General features: G+C 41.1%; 1 protein-coding gene across 3 annotated transcripts in view; it reads right to left on the minus strand.

The window, feature by feature from the left end:
* The window catches only part of AFF2 (ALF transcription elongation factor 2), a 412,391-nt gene that overhangs the window by 186,389 nt on the left and 202,388 nt on the right, over positions 1 to 23,614 (minus strand). For all 3 annotated transcript variants that reach the window (XM_075132559.1, XM_048863483.2, XM_048863485.2), the window contains exon 4: positions 4,730 to 4,771. In XM_075132559.1, the coding sequence (XP_074988660.1) occupies positions 4,730 to 4,771 (42 nt within the window). The remainder of the gene's footprint in view (positions 1 to 4,729; positions 4,772 to 23,614) is intronic.

Raw genomic sequence — 23,614 nt, forward strand, 5'->3', positions numbered from 1 at the left:
ATTAGTGCTTTCAAATGGCATGAGAAAGGTACTACTACACATAATTTACCCAGTCAAGGGCATTTTCACCTGCTGATCCATTTACATATTCTGCAATGTCATTAGATATGAGCTAGTCATCAGAAGAATAGAAGACAGTATAAATTATAGACTTTTCTTATTTAACTCCAGTCATTTTTATTCTAATTACAATCTAAATTATATTTAGGATTTGTTTTGCTTCTAGACTAGAAAGCTTTTAATTAATACCACAGCTGTCTGTATAATATCAGAAATCCATCTAGTTACTTGACACTACACTACCATGAAATAGACACCTTCTAGAATTCTTTCTGCCCTGCTATGCAGTGCCAGTTTTTTAGATTTAAATGTTTACCTCACTGTAAAAAGAGCAATTTAGCAACACAGAAATGATTGCTTTTTTATATATAGGGCCAGATCTTGATTCCAGTGGGGCTATGCCACTTTGCATCAGCTGAAGATCTGGTCCTAAATCTCAATATGGGTAATTACGTTCAGCCTTCCTAAAATTCCTCATGGAATTTCAAAGGCATGAAGTAACCTTTTCCTGTTCTAAAGCTATATGTAGTGTTTTGTACTATGACCTATTTCATTCCAGAGGTGGCTGCATTTCACTGGTTGGCAGAGTGATTCTTGCAGTGAGAGCAGACTTAACTGGCTCTAATTCCTGCCGAGTCAGCAAGATTTTCTAGGACAGAGCTTATACGTCCTAAAGGAGATTCCTGCAGTATTCTGCAGAAATCCCATTGCAGTGAAACACCACTGTTAGCTTGCATTCACTGGGATAAATTTTGCCCCCTGCCTGGCCCCCGCAATGAAAAGCACAGGAGCTGAAAATGAATCTGAGGGCAGTATTTGGTTCCCTACACACATATATCACGAGACCGTGGCTAGCCCCAGGCAGGTGTGCATGGGATGACTACAGTCTCAATCACTGTGTTCCAGTCACGCAAGTACTGGAGCTGTCTAGTGGCATCAGATCCACCAAAGGTTACAAGAAGAGGCATTTAAGTCAAAAGTGTTAATTCAGATTTACACTTGTATAAATGAAAGCAGATGCTGGCCTCTAATCACAATACTCAGTATTGGTTCCAAAACCATATTGGACACAACTTTGAAAGTCAAAGTGATGTAAATTAATGCTCAGCAGGCCTGACTCTCCTCTCCTTGCCAATGATGTAAATCAGGAGTAACTCTATTAATTTAGATCCTAAACTCTTTGGATAGAGACTGCCTTTTTGTTATGTGTCTGTAAAGTGCCTAGCATAATGGTCCCTAGTCTCTCCATGTTACTGCAATGCAAACACCACATAACAACAGCATTAGAGCACACTGGTGTAAGAAACAGAAGCATCGGACTCCGAACCTTGGTTTAAAGCATCTGAGTTTTTTTTTCTAGTTTGTATCACAATTTTCTAATGAATTCTTTTTTTATATGACTAGCAATTTACAGGTTAATTTAAATCCATATTATTAGTTGCATATGAATAAAGAAAAATATTTTCTTGGGTTTTGTTTTTTCATTTTATTTGCTCTTCCATAGATATCACATTGTCTTTAAATAGTAAGAGATATTTTGGAACAGAAGGAGGCCTATCTAACTCCATCTATCCATCTCCATCTATCTGTCTAGTGCTGGTAACCTGTAATCAATGCAAATGTGCTGTATTACTTTTACAGTTTGGCTTTAGTTTGAAGGCAACGGTTTTTTTTAAACAAAACTTCTCAGCCATGCGGGTTAGAAAAGCAAAATCAACAGGAGACTGGTCTATCATTAACCTTTAGTTATGGTATCATGAGCAGTTCTCCAGGCACTTACACAAGATGACATAAGTGGCTAAGTGTTTCAGGAAATCTGAAACACTGAAATTTTGTCTCAGAAGACTCAGGGGTCTGAATGGACACAGGACTTTTTCCCCTCTCTTGGCTGGTAAGTTCTGACCGTAAACTCAGTTAAACTCCATTTTTATTTGTTAGCATCTGTTAGGAATCCCAAACCTCTAGGTCTACAAACAACACTAATCAAGATCATCCAAAAAAAAAAAATTCTAAAATCAGAGGGCTCTCAGCTTACTTGTTTACTTTCCTTACTTTCTTAAATACCTGGAGTGAAATACACTCAAGGGAGACTGATATAACAGGCTGGAGCCAGGTATATTACCAACTGGCTCTGAGAAAGTTTCCCACACAACTTTGCAAATATATCTCAGCAATATGCTAGTCCTCGTTCTGTCTTTAGCAGGGATTGCCAATAGTTACAAAGTGTTTGATAAGCAGCCTTCGTAGTAAAATGTTTGGTTATGATGGAGTTACTCTGGATTCACACCAATGTATCTGAGCAGAATATGGCCAGGTTTAGTCAGCCCTATTAGCCTAAGGCCAGATTCTGGCACTTTGTTCACACTGAGTTTAGTTCCATTGATTTTAATAGGCCTACTCATGGAATAAGGTGCTACTCAACATCACCAAAAGTGGCTCCTAGGGAGTATGTATCTGGTCCAAGGCCAATTAAAGTAAATGGAGATACTCACACTGACTTCAACAAGCTTTAGTGCGAGGCCTGAGAAATGTAAACTCAGTCCATGCCAATGCAGATCACTACCAGTAGGTCACAAGGGTAGCAGTAATACAGTATTAGTGTCTAACTATGCAGCCACTGAAGATAGTAAGAGATTTGCCATCAACTTCAATGGGAACAGGATCAGATCCCCGTAAGATATTCTTGCGTTTTGTAAGTATATGTGCTGTTTATGCATTAAAACAGTCACCCGAATGACTGACCCTTGGAAATAGTAATTTACTTTATACTTCTTTCTGACATTGTTTTTCTGAAAATAACTGCTTTCCCATCCAGCAGTTAATTCCTTCCAATATTAACAAACATAATTCAAATATATAAACAACACAGATGGAGAAACAGATTTAAAAACACAAAAAGTACTTTTAATAATTTTTTCAACCTTATTTTTTCCTCCCTCTCTATTCTTTACATAATAACCCTTGCGAAGCTTGAAACCAAAGTTTTTTCCTTCCTTGGATGTATTACTCCATGGGATACACAATTTCACATTTATTATCATCAGATACCACACTAGTGCTAGCTTTCCACATTGGTTTAGAATCATCGAATCATAGGATTAGAAGGGACCGCAAATTATAGAGGAACACTGGAAACTTATTGGTTTCAATGGGACGGTGAAGAGCATGGGAAATCGAGCTGGGCAGAAAATGTTTCTCCTATCTGCAAATATTTTCAAGACTTCAGAATTTTTTCTCCATCTTGAACCAGGATGAGAAGTCAAGTCAAAATGATTTGTGAACCAAAAAAACCTGAATAAACTTTTTTTCCTTTTTTTGTTATTTTGAGTGAGGAAATTCATTTAACTGACTCTGGTTTGTGAACAGGTTTTGGCAAATGTGTACTTTTTGATGAAAAAATGATTAGTTGAAAAATTCCCAACCAGCTCTAGTCAAAAACGCCAGTATTATTTTACTGACGTTATATGGCCATCTGTGTGTTTGATTGTTATTGTGGTGTTTGCTTTATGGTTATTAGGGGTTGATTCAGGTATGGGTTAGTTTATAGGTAGGCAGGAAAGCAGGCAAACATTTCTGATAGCCCTCCATTCACAGAGATTTAAAAGGACAGTGTAGGTGTCGATCCCTTTGCAATTTTATCCTGAGAGCAGCATTGTAGACAGTGATGCCAGGAAGGAGGGTCCTGACGCATGAAATGGAAACAAAGGACTTTGGAGTGGATAAAAATCCATGCCCTGATGCACAAAGAGGGAGAGATACAGAGACCACTGTGGTGCAGGCTGACCTTCCCTCCACCCCCCAAAATTCCCCAAGATTAGGGTTTCTGGGATAAGCTAGGCATACGTAAATTTTATTCATGAATGTAGGCTGTTCTTTATGTTAAAAACCCTATTTCCTCTTATGGTTTGTTCCTGCTCTTCAGATTAAACAATACTTTGTTTGCAAGAGGCTATTTTGAGACCTGTGTTTACCACTGCTCACAGCTCCTGAAGGGCAGATTTGCAGGGCTTGAATCCAGTTGGGACCACTAGGCAATTGTATTTGGTACTCAGGGTGGTTGCAGCCTAGCACCTGGACTGTGAGTGGGAAAATCATGGGATTCTTCCCCAGGATGGGAACACAAGAGGCTGGTCACCTGAAGGGGCTGCACTCATTGAGACTGAGAGCGGTCAATAGTGCAGCTAGCCCTGAACTGTGACTGGGATTACCTGGGATTGGTCTACACTTAAAACTGTGGAAAAAAACACACCGCCTAAAGACATGCCGAGAAAATCCCCAGTGTAAATGCAGCTATGCCGACAGAAGAGTGCTTCAATCAGCATAGCTAACATTGTTTGGGGAGGGGGCGTTCCCACATTGTCTGAAAAATTCCTTCAATCGGTGTACGCAGCATCTATACTAAGGGGCAATGCCACCATAGTTAGGCCGACATAGGCACTGTAGTGTAGACATAGCTTTGGAAAAGGAGAAATGAGAGTATATAGAACTAACCCCAACATAGATAATATTTTGGGCCTAGAAAACCTTGACAGTGTCTCTTTAATTTTGTACTCACTAGTTTAGTGTTATTTAAATATAATATTGTGAACTCTGTATAGCTTACTGAACAAAGATGAGACACCAGAACCATAATTAGAAGATGATATAGGAGCAAAAGCATTAAACTCACCCGTAATATTTCTTCCACACAGCTGTCATTGGGAAGGCTAACCTAGGTTTAAAAAAAAAAAAAAAGTCAGTCCGTCACAGAATGCAAAGTTTATTGGTTAAAAGCAACTAGGGAAGTAAATAGATCTATTGAACCACAGCTAACAAAGAAATACCCCATTCTTTGAAATACACTTCATCCAGTGATCATTACCAACAGAATTTGCCAATTTAAATAACACAAATCAGTAGAAAGATTCATCTCTACAGTTTCTTAAAGATATTTTTGTAAGTGTTTTGCTACAAACAGTAGTTTAGAAAGAATATAGTACCCTGATTTCCCCACAGTTAAAAACGGGCACTAAAATTGCTGGAAACGTTTACAAATGATGAAGATATCAACCGTTACTCCAATATACAGAGTTCAACCGTTACTCCAATATACAGAGTTCAGTGAGAACGCAGGGTACGTTTTAACTTACAACATGCTACAATTTAGGGCAAAGATGATAATAGTTAAGAGTAAACTTATTATCAAGCATCTTTTTATACATCTTAATACACTAACAGCTAAGAGAACTCTTAAACCCTGAACACGTACTATAGTAAAACACTGGTTAGACTCTAACGGTAGGTTTCAGAGTTACTGATTCCTCAGTCTCTCACTTCCTGGGCCTGTTACAGGTTAAATATCCTCTAAAGACTGAAACGCACACAGGAATCCATCTTGAGAGTTTTGAGAGATCCTCTATGTCTCTTAAAAATATGCATTACATCTACACACATGCACACACAGACAAGTAGGTGCTGGTAAAATCTCACAATGTAGCAATCTAGGTTTTTAAACATTACTGATGCTATCTGCCGTAATTCCCCATTCTAAATGTAGAAAACCGCACAAATACCTTAAATACTGCAAATAAATATATGAGCAATAACTTTCAGGATTTTAAGAGCACTTTGGGGTGGGGGTGTATATACATTTGGCAACAGTTAAGTTATATGTATGTACAATAGGTTTTTATTATGCCTATCTTGCATGGGTACACTAGATTTGGGAGAATGTGCACAATGAACCCACTCCCCATGCACACTGCAGCCACAATTTGGGGGGATACTTTCAAAGGTGCCCTTGAAGCCTTTAGTTACTAGAGCCTGGTTAGGGGAAGCCAATCCTTGTTCAAGCCTCTTGCCCTCCATCCCCTCCCACATCAGCCCATGCTGCAGAGCTTTGGTTGGGACAGCCACTAACTGTGTGTCCCTCCTCATTCTCAAATCTTGACACAGGCATAATGTTTAAATTAATAGCATGATAGAAACTAGAAACAAAAATTACCTATTAGGTCGTCTAGTATGTCTTCTGCAGGATTCTTTCCCTATACACACTTCTAGTGCTGTGGCCAGTCTAGTTCTAAAAGTCTCAGGCAAGGAGGCTTCCACACCTCCTTTGAAAGACTATTCCACACTTTACTGATCTCATGGTCAGGACATTTCCCCTGACAAACAGGCTATATTTTCCCATTTTCATTTCATCCTATCATTTCTATGGATAACCTCTTCCATCACTCTAAATAATTCATATCCCTCCATGGTATTTACATCATTCATATACATCTGTGCACTTTTATGCTCCATCTTACTCCTCATGTATATTGTATATTTGACTCTTATAATCTTACCTAATAAGTCATCCCCTCCACCCTCTCTCATCATTTTGTTGCTCTTTTCTGAACTCCCTCTGATTTGTCAATATCTAGGTAATGAAGTGCCCAGAAGTGAACATGATAAATGTGGCTCCTACTATTGACTTTACCCACCTCAACAGCCACTACTGTCGTATCTACATGTCAGACCATTTAGGTTAAGAAAAATATTCCCTTCTCCTTACATTCTACCTAACTAAAGTCTAGCTCACAATCCTTGGGTGGAACCTTTACTCCACTGAAGCCAATGGAAATGTCGCCATTGACTTCAGTGAGCCTGGATTTCCACGCAAAGTTCTCTGAAAGCTTCACCTGCATATCCTATAACTTCTGTTTCACACACCTCTGCCCTAATCCCTCTCCTTTCACTTCTTTTATGCTTTTTCCTCTTGACAGCTTCTAACTTCTTTGCTCACCTTCACTTTTTGCCTTCTTTCCTATACCATGACCAGCTTTCCAGCTAACAAACCCCGGGACCTCTCCCTATTCAAATTCACCTCCCCAGTTATCCATTCCAATTTCAGTGACCACCCACCACTAAGTTTTGTATTCCAGTGTGCAGCAATTTCCCGTTTGTGTCCTTAGGACTGTTAGTCTTTTGGGGCAAAGTACTTCTTCCTTATTTTACATAGTTCTCCTAATGCACAACACTATGTAAGCTTACATTGCTTAAGAAATAATAATACAAATACACAATTTTAGTTGAGTAAAATCTATTATATATATTCTGTAATCACAACCTGCTTCAACTGGCAACACTCACTAATAGCTCTAAATGATCATGCATCAGTTTTGTTAATGGCAGAGGAGATTTCTTTTAATGACTTGACAGAACTTTTGTTCCCTTTGGCATTGCTTTGTTTAGAATCATGGGTATTAAGGTAACACATGATGTCAAAGTGCTGTGATTGGCATACAGGGAGAGCCAAGCAGGAGCAGGCACAAAGTGGAAAACATTTAGATGAATGCAAAACATTAAAAGAATATGTTTCAGAGTAGCAGCCGTGTTAGTCTGTATCTACAAAAAAAAAAGGAGTACCTGTGGCACCTTACATATTAACAAATTTATTTGAGCACAAGTTTTCGTGAGCTACAGCCTACTTCATCAGATGCATGCAGTGGAAAATACAGTAGGGGGATTTTATGTACACAGAGAACATGAAACAATGGGTTGTTATCATACACACTGTAACGAGAGTGATCAGGTAAGGTGAGATATTACCAGCAGGAGAGAAAAAAAACAACCTTTTGTAGTGATAATCAAGGTGCGCCATTTCCAGCAGTTGACAAGAACGTGTGAAGAACAGTGGGGGGGAACAAACATGGGGAAATAGTTTTACTTTGTGTAATGACACATCCACTCCCAGCCTTTATTCAAGCCTAATTTAATGGTGTCCAGTTTGCAAATTAATTCCAAATCAGCAGTCTCTTGTTGGAGTCTGTTTTTGACATTTTTTGTTGTAATATTGCCACTTTTAGGCATTGGCCAAACTGGACAGTCTCTACGTAAAAGAATAAATGGACACAAATCAGATGTCAAGAATTATAACATTCAAAAACCCGTCAGAGAACACTTCAATCTCTCTGGTCACTCGATTACAGACCTAAAAGTGGCAATATTACAACAACAAACCTTCAAAAACAGACTCCAACGAGAAACTGCTGAATTGGAATGAATTTGCAAACTGGACACCATTACATTCGGCTTGAATAAAGACAGGGAGTGGATGTGTCATTACACAAAGTAAAACTATTTCACCATGTTTATTTTTCCCCCTTACTGTTCCTCACATGTTCTTGTCAACTGCTGGAAATGGCCCACCTTGATTATCACTACAAAAGGTTGATTTTTTTGTTTTTTTCCCCTCTCCTGCTAGTAATAGCTCACCTTACCTGATCACTCTCCTTACAGTGTGTATGATAACAACCCATTGTTTCATGTTCTCTCTGTATATAAAACCCCCCTACTGTATTTTCCACTGCATGCATCCGATGAAGTGAGCTGTAGCTCACGAAAGCTTATGCTCAAATAAATTGGTTAGTCTCTAAGGTGCCACAAGTACTCCTTTTATTAAAAGAATAATTACTCTACAACAAGGCTATCATAGAGAAGATCAATGTAAGACTTTCCGTACATTATTATTAATGGATTTTTAAAAGAAGGAGACCATTTTTTCTAAATTCATATGGTAGCTCCACATTCTAAGGCTATGTCTACACTATCACTTATGTCGGTATAAATTATGTAGCTCAGGGGTGTCAATAAGCCCCCCCGCGACATAAGTTACACCAACCAAAGCAACAATGTGGACAGCGTTATGTTGGTGGGAGAACTTCTCCTGCCGCTCGTTAGGGGTGGATTAATTAAGTTGATGGGAGAGTTCTCTCCCATCAGCTTAGAGTGGTTACACTAGGGAGTTTACAGCGGTGCAGCTACATCGGTTTCGCTGTAAGCTCTCTTGGGTAGCCATAGTTTAAGTGACTTGAAAAGTACAGATCTGTCAGATACTTAGTCTATCCTGAAAAAACCTTTCCAAGCGTGAATCAGAAATTGAAGATTAATTGCCCATTCAGCTAACAAGTGCAAGTGGCATTGCACAGCACACTACAGGATCCATGCAGATATTCATCAGGCCAAAGACAAATATGGCTAATACAGTATTTGCAACCTACACAAATATTAGTGCTGTAAGGAATTATTATTAGAATTTACATGAAAATGTCATTGACATCCCATATGAAATACCACTATTCTCCAAATCTACAGAAAATCAAGTGGTTTGAATGCTACAAGGTGATTTTTTTAAAGCTTTCATCAGTAGTCACATTTTAAAAAGAAACACTTTGAGGTTAGATTTGTACATACTTTTTGGACCTGTCTATCTCTGTGAACAACATGATCTAACTTAACAGGAAGGATCGATTCTAGGATTTATGTTTTGTTAAAACCAAGTGCTTGCTGCTCACATCATGAGCTCTTTTCTCATTCTGCAGTGTATTCATGAACTTTTGATTGAAGAACAGTTAATATTACATAAGCTGCAGACATAAGTCCTGAGGTAATGTAACTTCAATCAAACTGAAAAGATTCCACAAGTTACACGGTACACTGAATTCCTCTTCCAATTTAATTTTAATCCGGTGAAACTCCTTTGCATCAAAAGATTTTGTGTTTATTCTAAAATATTGCTTCCGGGGGGGGGGGGGGGGGAGAGGTCATATGGTCAAAATATTCGACCTAAAAAAGCAGTCTCACAAGTGAAAGAGTATACCTTAAATGATGTAGAACCTAAGGATTTAACGTATGACTTGGTTGGCCCCATGTTAAACTCTGGGAAGGAGGCATGAGGAATATTAGAATGTAGGGAAAATAGTTTTAATGTTATGCAAATCAAATGACAGTGAGTGACCTGATATAATATCTAATGATTAATGTTGATATAACCTTCCATTTATTCATTCAGCAATTCCTTGGCCACACTCTCGTCTTGAACTATTTATAACTTGCATGAGCTCAGATTTTGTTTATGCGACATAGGAAAATTGTGTAATATGCCTTTCCCATGTAATTTACATCAGATTGGTGTTTATCAATATGAAAGTTTCAAAGGAGAAGACACTTTTTTGAAATGCCATATTGGAAAAGGAGTGGAATTGGCATTAAGAACTCGGCTGAGAACTAAAAACTTCCAGCAAACTTCTGGGAAGTAAACAGTGCATGTTAGTCTAGTCCTAAAAATTCAAGTTTGGTAGACAGTATCAGACTATGGATAATCTCTTTGGTAGGACTAAAGGATTGTATTTTAATTAGGATAAACTGTTCTGGAATAAACAATTCCTCTGACAACTGGCATTCAACAAGTAATGCACCTTTCCTATCTCTGTCATATTGGAAACAAACGTTTCATGTTAAATCCCGTTCTTCACTTGCGTCTGAGCACCAATAAACTCACATATCAACAGATCTACTTCCAATGTCATATCCTTTATCTAGGAACCCATTGTGGACTCTAGAGAGATTAAGCTAATGCTACTGTTTACTTCTGTGGCCATAAATTGATTTTTCACTTACTTGCATGAAGAGATCCTGTACACATGTCTTGATCAATCGTTTTGATTGTGCACTACAGGGTGATAAGAGGAAAACTCTTATAAAGCCAGGAATGGCAACGACAGGACTCTTAGTACCTGCCTAATTCTATGAATGCCTTCAATTCCTCCAATGTCTCCTGTGGTGAATACTGTGTGGGAAGTGGGTCGATCTGTACTAACAATTGAAAAGTTCCTATATATGGTGGAAAGAAAAGGTTTCCCTCAGATAAAATTAAGAATCCAACCGTTAGCATGCATTCAACCAAACCCTTCCAGGGTGCCAGTATGATGGATTTGTTAACAAACAGCTTTCAGCCAAAACACCCGTCTGGATGTGTTGCACGAAGATTACATAACAATGAAGACAGACCAGCAGAAGTGTGGGTTCATATGGATGAATAGTGCACTTCAGATGTCATGTCCTCCAGTCGTAGCATTTTTGTTTCTCATCTCTGTACTTTATCCGGTTTTGCTATACTAAACTGTGAGGACCAGACACAGTACTTCAGTGACAGCTGCATGAGGGCTATTTCCCCCTTATATTTACATCCAAGAGCAGTTTTGCCCATTTCTGCAATGGTGTTGCATTGCAAGTTCACAGTTAGTCTTCCATGTACAGTCAACCCTAAGCCTTTTTCAGACTCATTCCTTTCTAGATGGCAGTTTATCCCTCAGTCAGTATCTGTACTGTTTATTTCCTTTCCTGTGGTGGATTGCTCTATACTTATGTGTAGTGAATTTTATGGCATTGCATACACCCCACTGGTCTAATGTCCCCTGGTCGCTTTCCAATTCAGTCCTCCTGTCTGTTTCCGATTTCACTATGATTTTGACATTCATGTCAAAGATGCCCGAAATAAACGTCAGGCTAATTTCAATAGCTGGGAGTTTTCTGGGTTTTCCTTACTACCTTTAGTGCAAACAAGTTAAAACAGGCGCAGCAAATGACCAAGAAGTGAATATTAATACTTGGTGCTATTTCCTTCATGAGGTTATCACCAATATATTGTAGGACTATGTGTTTGGGGTCTTCAGGAACGTGAATGGAGCCAAAATAGTGGTACTGAAATAAATCCAAATAAAACGGACTCTCCTGGTATTCAGACGTGTTATTATGTCACACAGTTATTAATTCCTCAGAGAGCCATTTATGGGTCTGAATTCATATACATATGCTGTCTTCTCAGAGAACCTGCAATCATGCAGGAGCTAAAATACGAGTAGAGTAGATTTCACAAACATATCCCTGGGGCATTCAAAAGTCTGTGAAAAATACATATAAATACAATATAAAAACTAATAAAGAAATTCATGCCTGCAGCACAAATAAAACAGTAGCCCCCATGCGTACCCCTTACATAGATGTTGCACTATGGAGAAGTTATGTCAATCTCTAAAGTTACTAAAGAATCTGAACAAGTTGCAATTACTGAACCAAATTCTAACAGCAGTTCACTGGTGCAACCACACCTGAAGCCACTGTGGTTGTGGCAGGGTAAGTTAGCCCTGGTCTACACTAGGACTTCAGGTCGAATTTAGCAGCGTTAAATCGATGTAAACCTGCACCCGTCCACACAATGAAGCCCTTTATTTCGACTTAAAGGGCTCTTAAAATCGATTTCTTTACTCCACCCCTGACAAGTGGATTAGCACTTAAATCGACCTTGCCGGCTCGAATTTGGGGTACTGTGGACACAATTCGATGGTATTGGCCTCCGGGAGCTATCCCAGAGTGCTCCATTGTGACCACTCTGGACAGCACTCTCAACTCAGATGCACTGGCCAGGTAGACAGGAAAAGAACCGCGAACTTTTGAATCTCATTTCCTGTTTGGCCAGCATGGCAAGCTGCAGGTGACCATGCAGAGCTCATCAGCACAGGTGACCATGATGGAGTCCCAGAATCGCAAAAGAGCTCCAGCATGGACCGAACAGGAGGTACGGGATCTGATCGCTGTTTGGGGAGAGGAATCTGTGCTATCAGAACTCCGTTCCAGTTTTCAAAATGCCAAAACCTTTGTCAAAATCTCCCAGGGCATGAAGGACAGAGGCCATAACAGGGACCCGAAGCAGTGCCACGTGAAACTGAAGGAGCTGAGGCAAGTCTACCAGAAAACCAGAGAGGCGAACGGCCGCTCCGGGTCAGAGCCCCAAACATGCCGCTTCTATGATGAGCTGCATGCCATTTTAGGGGGTTCAGCCACCACTACCCCAGCCGTGTTGTTTGACTCCTTCAATGGAGATGGAGGCAATACGGAAGCAGGTTTTGGGGACGAAGAAGATGATGATGATGATGAGGTTGTAGATAGCTCACAGCAAGCAAGCAGAGAAACCGGTTTTCCCGACAGCCAGGAACTGTTTTTCACCCTGGACCTGGAGCCAGTACCCCCCGAACCCACCCAAGGCTGCCTCCTGGACCCAGCAGGTGGAGAAGGGACCTCTGGTGAGTGTACCTTTTAAAATACTATACATGGTTTAAAAGCAAGCATGTGAAAGGATTACTTTGCCCTGGCATTTGCGGTTCTCCTAGATGTAGTCCTAAAGCCTTTGCAAAAGGTTTCTGGGGAGGGCAGCCTTATTGTGTCCTTCATGGTAGGACACTTTACCACTCCAGGCCAGTAACACGTACTCGGGAATCATTGTAGAACAAAGCATTGCAGTGTATGTTTGCTGGCATTCAAACAACATCCGTTCTTTATCTCTCTGTGTTATCCTCAGGAGAGTGAGATATAATTCATGGTCACCTGGTTGAAATAGAGTGCTTTTCTTCAGGGGACACTCAGAGGAGCCCATTCCTGCTGGGCTGTTTGCCTGTGGCTAAACAGAAATGTTCCCCGCTGTTAGCCACAGGGAGGGGAGAAGGTTGAGGGGGTAGTCACGCGGTGGGGGGAGGCAAAATGCGACCTTGTATCGAAAGCACATGTGCTATGTATGTAATGTTAACAGCAAGGTTTACCCTGAAAGAGTGTAGCCACTGTTTTATAAAATGTGTCTTTTTAAATACCGCTCCAGTGTATGGTTGAGCTGCAGCAAAGGCAGCTGGAGCACAGACTGCCACTGCAGCCCCTCTGTAAACAACCGCCCTCCTCCCCAAGTTCCATAGCCTCCACACCCAGATGCCCAAGAACGCGGTGGGGGGGCCTCCGGCCAACCAGCCACTCCACCACAGAGGATTGCCCCCCCAAAAAAGAAGGCTGTCATTCAATAAATTTTAAAGTTGTAAACTTTTAAAGTGCTGTGCTTAAAGTGCTGTGTGGCATTTTCCTTCCCTCCTCCACCACCCCTCCTGGGCTACCTTGGTAGTCATCCCCCTATTTGTGTGATGAATGAATAAAGAATGCATGAATGTGAAGCAGCAATGACTTTATTGCCTCTGCAAGCGGTGATTGAAGGGAGGAGGGGCGGGTGGTTAGCTTACAGGGAAGTAGAGTGAACCAAGGGGCGGGGGGTTTCATCAAGGAGAAACAAACAGAACTTTCACACCGTAGCCTGGCCAGTCATGAAACTGGTTTTCAAAGCTTCTCTGATGCGTACCGCGCCCTCCTGTGCTCTTCTAACCACCCTGGTGTCTGGCTGCGCGTAACCAGCAGCCAGGCGATTTGCCTCAACCTCCCACCCCGCCATAAACGTCTCCCCCTTACTCTCACAGATATTGTGGAGCACACAGCAAGCAGTAATAACAGTGGGAATATTGGTTTCGCTGAGGTCTAAGCGAGTCAGTAAACTGCGCCAGCGCGCCTTTAAACATCCAAATGCACATTCTACCACCATTCTGCACTTGCTCAGCCTGTAGTTGAACAGCTCCTGACTACTGTCCAGGCTGCCTGTGTACGGCTTCATGAGCCATGGCATTAAGGGGTAGGCTGGGTCCCCAAGGATACATATAGGCATTTCAACATCCCCAACAGTTATTTTCTGGTCTGGGAATAAAGTCCCTTCCTGCAGCTTTTGAAACAGACTAGAGTTCCTGAAGATGCGAGCGTCATGCACCTTTCCCGGCCATCCCACGTTGATGTTGGTGAAACATCCCTTGTGATCCACCAGAGCTTGCAGCACTATCGAAAAGTACCCCTTGCGGTTTATGTACTCGGCGGCTTGGTGCTCCGGTGCCAAGATAGGGATATGGGTTCCGTCTATGGCCCCACCACAGTTAGGGAATCCCATTGCAGCAAAGCCATCCACTATGACCTGCACATTTCCCAGGGTCACTACCCTGGATATCAGCAGATCTTTGATTGCGTGGGCTACTTGCATCACAGCAGCCCCCACAGTAGATTTGCCCACTCCAAATTGATTCCCAACTGACCAGTAGCTGTCTGGCGTTGCAAGCTTCCACAGGGCTATCGCCACTCGCTTCTCAACTGTGAGGGCTGCTCTCATCTTGGTATTCACGTGCCTCAGGGCAGGGGAAAGCAAGTTACAAAGTTCCATGAAAGTGCCCTTACTCATGCGAAAGTTTCGCAGCCACTGGGAATCGTCCCAGACCTGCAACAGTATGCGGTCCCACCAGTCTGTGCTTGTTTCCCGAGCCCAGAATCGGCATTCCACAGCATGAACCTGCCCCATTAGCACCATGATGCATGCATTGGCAGGGCCCATGCTTTCAGAGAAATCTGTGTCCATGTCCTGATCACTCACGGGACCGCGCTGACGTCGCCTCCTCGCCCGGTATCGCTTTGCCAGGCTCCGATGCTGCATATACTGCTGGATAATGCGTGTGGTGTTTAATGTGCTCCTAATTGCCAAAGTGAGCTGAGCGGCCTCCATGCTTGCCTTGGTATGGCGTCCGCACAGAAAAAAGGCGCGGAACGATTGTCTGCCGTTGCTCTGACGGAGGGAGGGGCGACTGACGACACGGCTTACAGGGTTGGCTTCAGGGAGCTAAAATCAACAAAGGGAGGGTCTTTACATCAAGGAGTATTTCAGGCAGGACTTCACGGAGGGTTCCAATAAGAAATGGTGCACCTAAGTTATCGCTCTTATTGGAACAAGGAGGTTAGTCTGGCCTCTGATTGATACATGGCTAGATTTACCTCGCTGCACCTTCTCTGTGAGTGACTGCAGTGTGACCTAGAGGAATGAGTCCCCTAGACAGGGGAGGAGGCAAATGAGTACAAAACAAATCTGGTCTATTTCTTGTTTTGATCCACTCCATCTATCTTTTACATCTTTGGCTGGCAGCAGACGGTGCAGAAGGACTGCATGCCATCCACATCTCAATGGCTGCTCGGCAGAAGATGGTACAGTACGACTGCTAGCCATCTTCATCTCTTGCCTGCCTGGCAGAAGATGGTACAATATGACTGCTAGCAATCCTCATCTCTTGCCTGCCTGGCAGAAGATGGTACAGTACGACTGCTAGCAATCCGTATCGCCTGCCTGCTCACCATAAGACGGTTCAATAGGACTGACTGCAGGACTAAAGAGAATGACCTGGTCAAGTCACTCCAAATTTAGTCCCTGCGCCCATGTCTGTCCAGGCGCTCCCAGCCGACGTGGCCAGGAGCACCTCGGACATGACGATGACGGCTACCAGTTGTACTGTACCGTCTGCTGCCACAAGGCAAAGGGTTGCTGCTACTGTGTAGCAATGCCGTACCGCGTCTGCCAGCACCCAGGAGTCATAGGGTGACGGTTACCTGAGCGGGCTCCATGCTTGCCATGGTATGGCGTCTGCACAGGTAACTCAGGAAAAAAGGCGCGAAACGATTGTCTGCCCTTGCTTTCACGGAGGGAGGGAGGGAACGGGGGCCTGACGATATGTACCCAGAACCACCCGCGACAATGTTTTAGCCCCATCAGGCATTGGGATCTCAACCCAGAATTCCAATGGGCAGCGGAGACTACGGGAACTGTGGGATAGCTACCCACAGTGCAACGCTCCGGAAGTCGACTCTAGCCTCGGTACTGTGGAAGCGCTCCTCTGAGTTAATGCACTTAATGCACTTAGAGCATTTTCTGTGGGAACACACACACTCGAATATATAAAACAGATTTCTAAAAAACCGACTTCTATAAATTCGACCTTATTCCGTAGTGTAGACATACCCTTAGAGAAGAATCTAGCCCCTTTTCATGCACAAAGTGAGTTAACTAGTAAAACAATTCTTGGACCTGATCGTAGGTCTATTTAAACCAATAGAATGACTCCCACTGAATTCAATGGGCTCTTGAAAAGGACCCTAGTTCAGATGTCGAAGCTGTCAATCTCAGGTAACTTTAGTTTCCTACACAGAGCTAATGAGCCTAATATGCTCATCTCCAATCATTTCCTCTATCAGCTAAATAAAATGACAAGGTCCGTGCATATATATAAAAGAATAGTCCAAAATTCTGAAGGAATTACATGTTATTTATGGACACTGATTGAAATAGTTTGGAAGTTCAGCAGCATGATAATACCAGATCAATCAACATACCATCACACTGCCCAGCCTTAATCAAGTAGGCATTGGTAAATCTTGCAGCAGTTTTACTTGTCACCAAAACATTCCGCTTATTTAAATACCAGCTATTGTTTAAGGCCCCATAAATACTAGAAAACAGCAAACTACTGAAAAACTTTATATACACGTATATATATTTTTCTCTAAGAAACATAAGCACTAGGGTTGCCAGGCATTCTGTTTTTGACTGGAATGCCCGTTTGAAAAGGGACCCTGGCAGTGCTGACCGGGCCATTAAAAGTCCAGTCAGCGGTGCAGCAGGCCTAAGGCAGGCTCCCTATCCAGCTCCGCGCAGTTCCTGGAAGATAACAGCATGTTCCTGAAGCCCCTAGGCGCAAGGGCAGTCAGGGAGGTGCCCCCGTCCCGAGCCACGGCTCCGCAGTTCCCATTGGCTGAGAATTGCGGCCAATGGGTCCTGTGGGGGTGGCACCTGTGGACAAGGGCAGACTGCAGAGCCCCCTGGCCGCCTCTTTGCCTAGGGGCCACAGGGACCTACCGGCTGCTTCCAGGAGCCACCTGAGGTAAGCACTGCCTGGAGCCTGCACCCCAACCCCCAGCCATGATCCCCTTCCACACCTAAACTCTCTCCCAGAGCCCACACCCCCTCCCACACCCCAACCCCCTGCTCTAGTCCTGAGCCCCATCTCACATCCCCAAACCCTCATCCCTGGCCCAGTGAAAATGAGTGAATGTGGGGGAGAGTGAGCGACGAAGGGAGAGGGGATGGAGTGAGCAGGGGTGGGGCCTTGGAGAAGGAGCGGAGCAGGGGGAAGTTTAAGGGTGTTCAGTTTTCTGACATCAGAAAGTTAGCAACCCTAATACACACTCATTTAAACCATACACTCATATTTTCATCTTGTCCTTGGAAGAGATAAAGATGTTACCCTGGTCCCCTCCATTAAATCGATAGTCAAAAGTGCCCAGACCTAAAACGCCATGTTGCACTCGTTCACTTGCAATGGCAAAGACAGACTAACAGTCGGTGCAATCCCGGGCTCCTAAAATAGATGACGTCCAAAAATAAGAATTAAGGGTCTGTTTCTTCTCTCAGTTACACTGGTGTAAGTCAAATGCAACTCCTTTGAAGTCAATGAAGCAACATGAATGTAAAACTGATCTAAATGAGAGGAGAATTTGGCCTTTTGAGCCTAATTCTACTCTCAGTTATATCAGTGTAAATCTGAGACCAAATTCATCTTTGGTGTAACTCTACTGAGGTCCTTGGAGTTTCCATCAAAAGCCCTTGCTATATAAAAGTAAAATATCTACATTTGACACAACTGTGATTCTGAGCTTATTTACACACATTTTATATGGGCATATATTCAATGACTACAATTATCTTAGTCCCAATATACACTGTGCTAGTGAGATCAGAATCAGCCTCTACCTGTGCAAGGGCCCACTGAAATACTAGAGAAGTCTTGACGTCAGTGAAGTTGCATCAATTTAACTGAAAGCACCAATGTATTCAGATTGGAAAATCAGAGAATTTTAAATAGGAACATCTCAAAAATATTGTCCAGCATAAAAAGATTTTTTAAATATACCTACATGAATACAAGGGAGTTTGTTTTGAACTCTTATAAATATACTCATTAAAAAGAAACACTTCTCCGTATGAATTTTTATACTAGTTTGTAAAGACACAGCTGTAGGCTCAGTGCAAGGACCTAAATTAATTGCTCGAACCTTGTTTGTAAATTAGTCATTTTCACAGATCTCTTCACTAGAAGATAGTGACTCATAAATTTCATTCTTTAAACTGTCTTTTCAAAATACAGGCCATAATTCCAAGTGCAAGAAAAACACCATTGTATTCTGAGGAAATAAAATCATCTTTCTGAAACATCAGAAAGGTTAAATATCAATGGTTGTGTGTCCACGCTAACAAAACTAACTTGCAAATATTTTGTAGTTAATTCCAGTCCAAAAAAAGGGAAACTTGCTGAATGAAAAAGAAAATGATAAGTTGTTCCTACACGAAACATGAAAACAGTGAGACTAGTGTTTGCAACTTAATGGGGAACTGATCCAAATTCAGGCAACCATCTAGAAAACCTGGTCGTATCCTTGTTATATATTAAAAACACTTCGGATGATCTGAACTGCCTCTGGATGACACTTATCACACCTCTATGTTTTTTTGACAGTATATAACAAAGAAATCTGAAATCAAATGGGATCTTTTTACTGCCTCCCTTTTAGTTACGTTTGTAATTAAAATGTATTGATCTATTAATGCCAAGGGACACTGCTAAATGTATTCTGTGCAGAAGCCATACTTTTCTTGAGCTTCTGAAATCTTTTAGATGTGTGTGTGTACTTACCTACTGATATGTGTGCTTTAACTGTTCACTAAAATGAGAGCATATCTAAGAATAACTCACTTCCATTTGATTTATAAATCACATTAATTAATTCTACATCTCCAGCGGTGTAGAGACCAAATTCTAATGCAAGCTCTAATTAAAGAAAAGAAAAGGGGAGAAAAAGCCCAAACACTAGAACTGAACAGAGAAGTAACTGTTTAGCCTCAAATTAATGAGGCGCTATACTAAGCAAGAATGTCCATAAATCCCTAATGAGGATTTTAAACACATTAAAACTTCCTAATACAAAGTGTTTGCCTTCCTTTTATCCAATAACAAATAAGCCAATAATTTTCTGCCTCTAACCGATACTATTAACTGTCATGGCATGTTTTATTTGACAAACCCTCCATTCAAATACAGTAAAACCAATTAATTTGCCTGCTGTGAAATGTGTTTCTTGATAGCTTTTATGTGATTTTTCTTCTCAAAGAAATGTAAATAGGAGGTCAATGTAGGTGCCTGATTTTGCTTAAAAATATGCCACAATAGCTATAGCTTGTCTAGTCAGTTTGCATTTCAAATGAATTGAAAGATAACCTCCATTTTCAGGTCATCAATCACATAATGGCCTCCTGATAAGTAAACAGTTACAGATTAATAGTTTTATTACTAGGAAAATGGTCACATATTTGAGATGTGATAGTTGCAAAATTACCACTTTATTCTCTTATAAGTAACAGTTTGCAGTCACACTGCTTAGCCTCTCTGACTTTATCAACCTAGCTACCACCATATCTTCCCATCCAATGTCATTCAAAAAAAATGCACCCTAGATCTTTGTGCTGAGGAAACTGTTCTTTAAAATTGGAGTTCAATCCCAATGCTTTTATCTGAAAACATGACAATGTGTTAGCTTTTTGTTGCTGTTGTCGTCGTTGTCAGAAAAATCGATAGGACAAATAAAAGATATTTCTGGGATTTTAAGGTTCCCAAGGGACTTACTTAATAAATGCAATTAGGGTAGAAAGGCAACACCATGTTACCTCTGCTCCACAATTAAGGCATATCTGAATCTCTCAGCTCTCCCAAGGCCGTGTCACTTAGGAAGATCAGTCTGCAAAAAGTACACGCTTGACACCGTGCACTTCATAAAAGTGCTTGCTGCTTTCAGTTTTTGCCCACTATGTGAACTATATTGCATTGTAAATAGAAGGCAAAATAGAGGATAATGCATGGCACACTATGGTTTATGAGGCCTAACTGAATGCCAATTAATCTTTACAACACATGTATAGTTCCATCAACCCATGTATTGCATCATGGTTACATAGAGACTATGGTTTATTTACCTTAAAATGGAAACACAGAAAGAAAAAAAAAACAAAGGAAAAGGAAATAAATAAAATGGAGATGCATACCACTGCTGATTTTTGACATCAAAGCCCACTTATTTAAATGGCTGCTATAGATTACAACCAGAACAAGGTAATTCATGTATCACACCACTGACAGCTGATTTTCAAACCTCCATCCACTCTCCTGCACGTGCATATTTCTTATTGCAATAAGCAATCAATCTGCAAACTAACTCTGAAGAGATCTGCCAAGTCCTTTTGGCACAAGCAAGGTGTGTTCATGGAAAGCAGGACTATGACAAATCAAAGATTGTGAAAATGCTTTACAACTCTATTAGCAGCAAGCTTAATCTCTGTTCCATATCATACCAGATTGTTCTTTGAGCTGCAATCATTATTATTATCAGTTGAAGTTTCTGCTAGAATGATCTGGCCCTTTGCTACTTGGTTGGAATTTTTTTATATATATATTTATTTACTTTCAAAGGAATGAGTAAATTAACAAAATCTGTCTTCTCTGCTCTTTAAACAGATTCCTAATTAACAGTTAAGATATTCAGTTGAAGCACTTCTGACAAGTGTCTTAAAGTGATCGTCTCCCTCATCAACAGAAGTAACAACGGCATGCTCTTCTCTAATTCTCAGCTAATAAAAACACAGGCATAAAACACTTAAAAATATTTAAGTGAAAATGTTGTTTTACAGACAGCCAAATACCTGCATACTAATTCTGTGGTGGACTTAAGACTTCCTCGGCCAGGCTCTTTTTCTCCATTATACGTGGGTAAAGCAGATGTAACTCCATTGAAATCAATGGAGAGAGGAGAGCATGAAACTGATGTAAGCTCAATCAGAATCAGAATTGAGCTCCATAATCAAAGTCTGGACTGAGCTCCAAATTTGCAGAATGCAGCCGTCTGGGATTAATTTGGTTGATAATATCTAAATGAAAACCTATTGAGAAATGATTGTTTTAAAAAGATCTGAGATGATCTCTCACAAGAACAACTTTTACAGCTATCTCCTAATCGAGACTTTGGATTGGGCTAAAACCACCTGACACCATTTCACTTGCGACCTTTTCAACTGTCAAAGCAGACAGATTTTTATCCTACAAGATTCAAGCCAAAGCCTCAAAGGTGCAGTGGCAGTGCATTAATCCATTTCACTAGACAGTCACTGAAATTATAATTCAAAGTTCAATTTACTTTAGCATTTTCTGCTGAACTCTTTTTGGCAGTCCAGGGCAGAAAGTCGAAATCTGGTTTCCAATGGAGACCATTTCCAATGGTTTCTAAATGTTGGCAGTGAAAATTCCTTATTGTCAAAGAGATCAGCAGATGCCGGCTTCCATTAATTTACTTTCTGTGACTGCTGCTCACTTCAGGAAGCCTTTCTTTACCTAAGGATGCTGACCTGCTGCTGGACCCCATCAGAAACAGACAAGAAGAGACACTGATATATTAGGAGACTGGGGACACTTCAGGGAAATTTCCTACAGCAGCATTGGCAGATTCCACTACCTCCATTTATTCTGACTGATGCCATAAGCAGAAAAACAAGATTTGTAGAGCAGACACATAGCTGGAAACTGCAAAAGCTCCAAACTCAAGATAAATAAACCTACCCATATGTATTACACTATCAAGAGCAATTCAAGAGTCTAAAGAATCAGTCAGAGGCCTTTCCTCTTCACAAGCAGCTTGTCATAAAAGCAAAGGGGGCTTTTGGATCTGAAATAACATTACTATTTAAACTAGCCAATTGGCAGCAAATCCTTTGTTATAACTCCTCTGGGTGGCCCAGAGGTCTTTGGGTAAGAAGTCACCAATAAATAACGATGTGTCATTAATTCACTTATCTCCATCTAAGCAAACACCTATGTGTACTTGTAAGACATGTTTCATTAAATTTGACATGTCTTCTTTCTTCATTTTACAGGTGATGCTGGCAAATAAAGCCTGACATCTTGTCCTCATTTCACAAGGGCTCTTTTTTTTTAAATGGCTTCTAACACCTATTATGCAATAACATGCTAGTCTGTTAGCTTTTTCAAGATCACAATTTTATCTGCTCTACAAATTATACTCCATCCCTATCTGTTCAAAGTTTCTTAAATCCCGAATGCAGAGATATTAGTCCCTTAATTCAAAACAATGAGAACACCGCCACAATGACATACGAGCAATGGAGAGAAAATGGAAATATGGAAACAGTGACAACAAGAGGTAAATATTCAGCATGACGTGTGGGGGGTTTAGTCATGGGATTCCCATTAACGTTAATGGGAGCTGAACAGTTATGTCACAACACAATGCAATGAAGGTTTGCCATGAAGACTGCATTATCTAGGTGAGTGCCATGTTTCATTAAGAAAAAGAGATCTAATGTCTCTGTTCGCAGGGACAGACTGTTAATGGAAGCAGAAAAGAGACAAGTATTACGGATCAACCACCTCACCTGTAAGAAATGCAACTCGGAAAAATCTGGATTGCAAAATTCCAAAGGGACATCATGAAGTTATTAGTCATCTTCCTACACCCTTAGAAAGCATTTTCTTGGCACTTACTGGTTCTGTCTCCTGATGTGTGTGCCCGTGCATGTCTGTGTGCCTCTCCCTCCCTCCCTCCTTTATTCCTTTTCTTTTTAGATCTTACTGCCCAGGAAGAGCCAATGATCTAGAAACTGTTGCTAACTTTGTTTCCTATGTGTAGCATGAACCTTAAACAGCAGTTCCACATTCATCACTCTTCCTTTGGATTCACGTTTCTGGGCTATTCCCTTCGATCTATAGTTTACCATGCTATATTTGACCCACATATATTATCTTTGATCCAAAGCGCAACTCCTTCTCACATCATCGGCTCAAGGCCCAATAAGTCCTTTAATAGGCAGTATGTAAGGAGACCCAACATTCTTTTTTTTTTTTAATTTTAAGAACTTTATGACGTAAAATATTACAAAATAACTATGGAACAAGAGAAATGGGAGGCAATT

The sequence above is a fragment of the Caretta caretta genome, chromosome 9, assembly GCF_965140235.1.
Source record: "Caretta caretta isolate rCarCar2 chromosome 9, rCarCar1.hap1, whole genome shotgun sequence".
Taxonomy (NCBI): Eukaryota; Metazoa; Chordata; order Testudines; family Cheloniidae; genus Caretta; species Caretta caretta.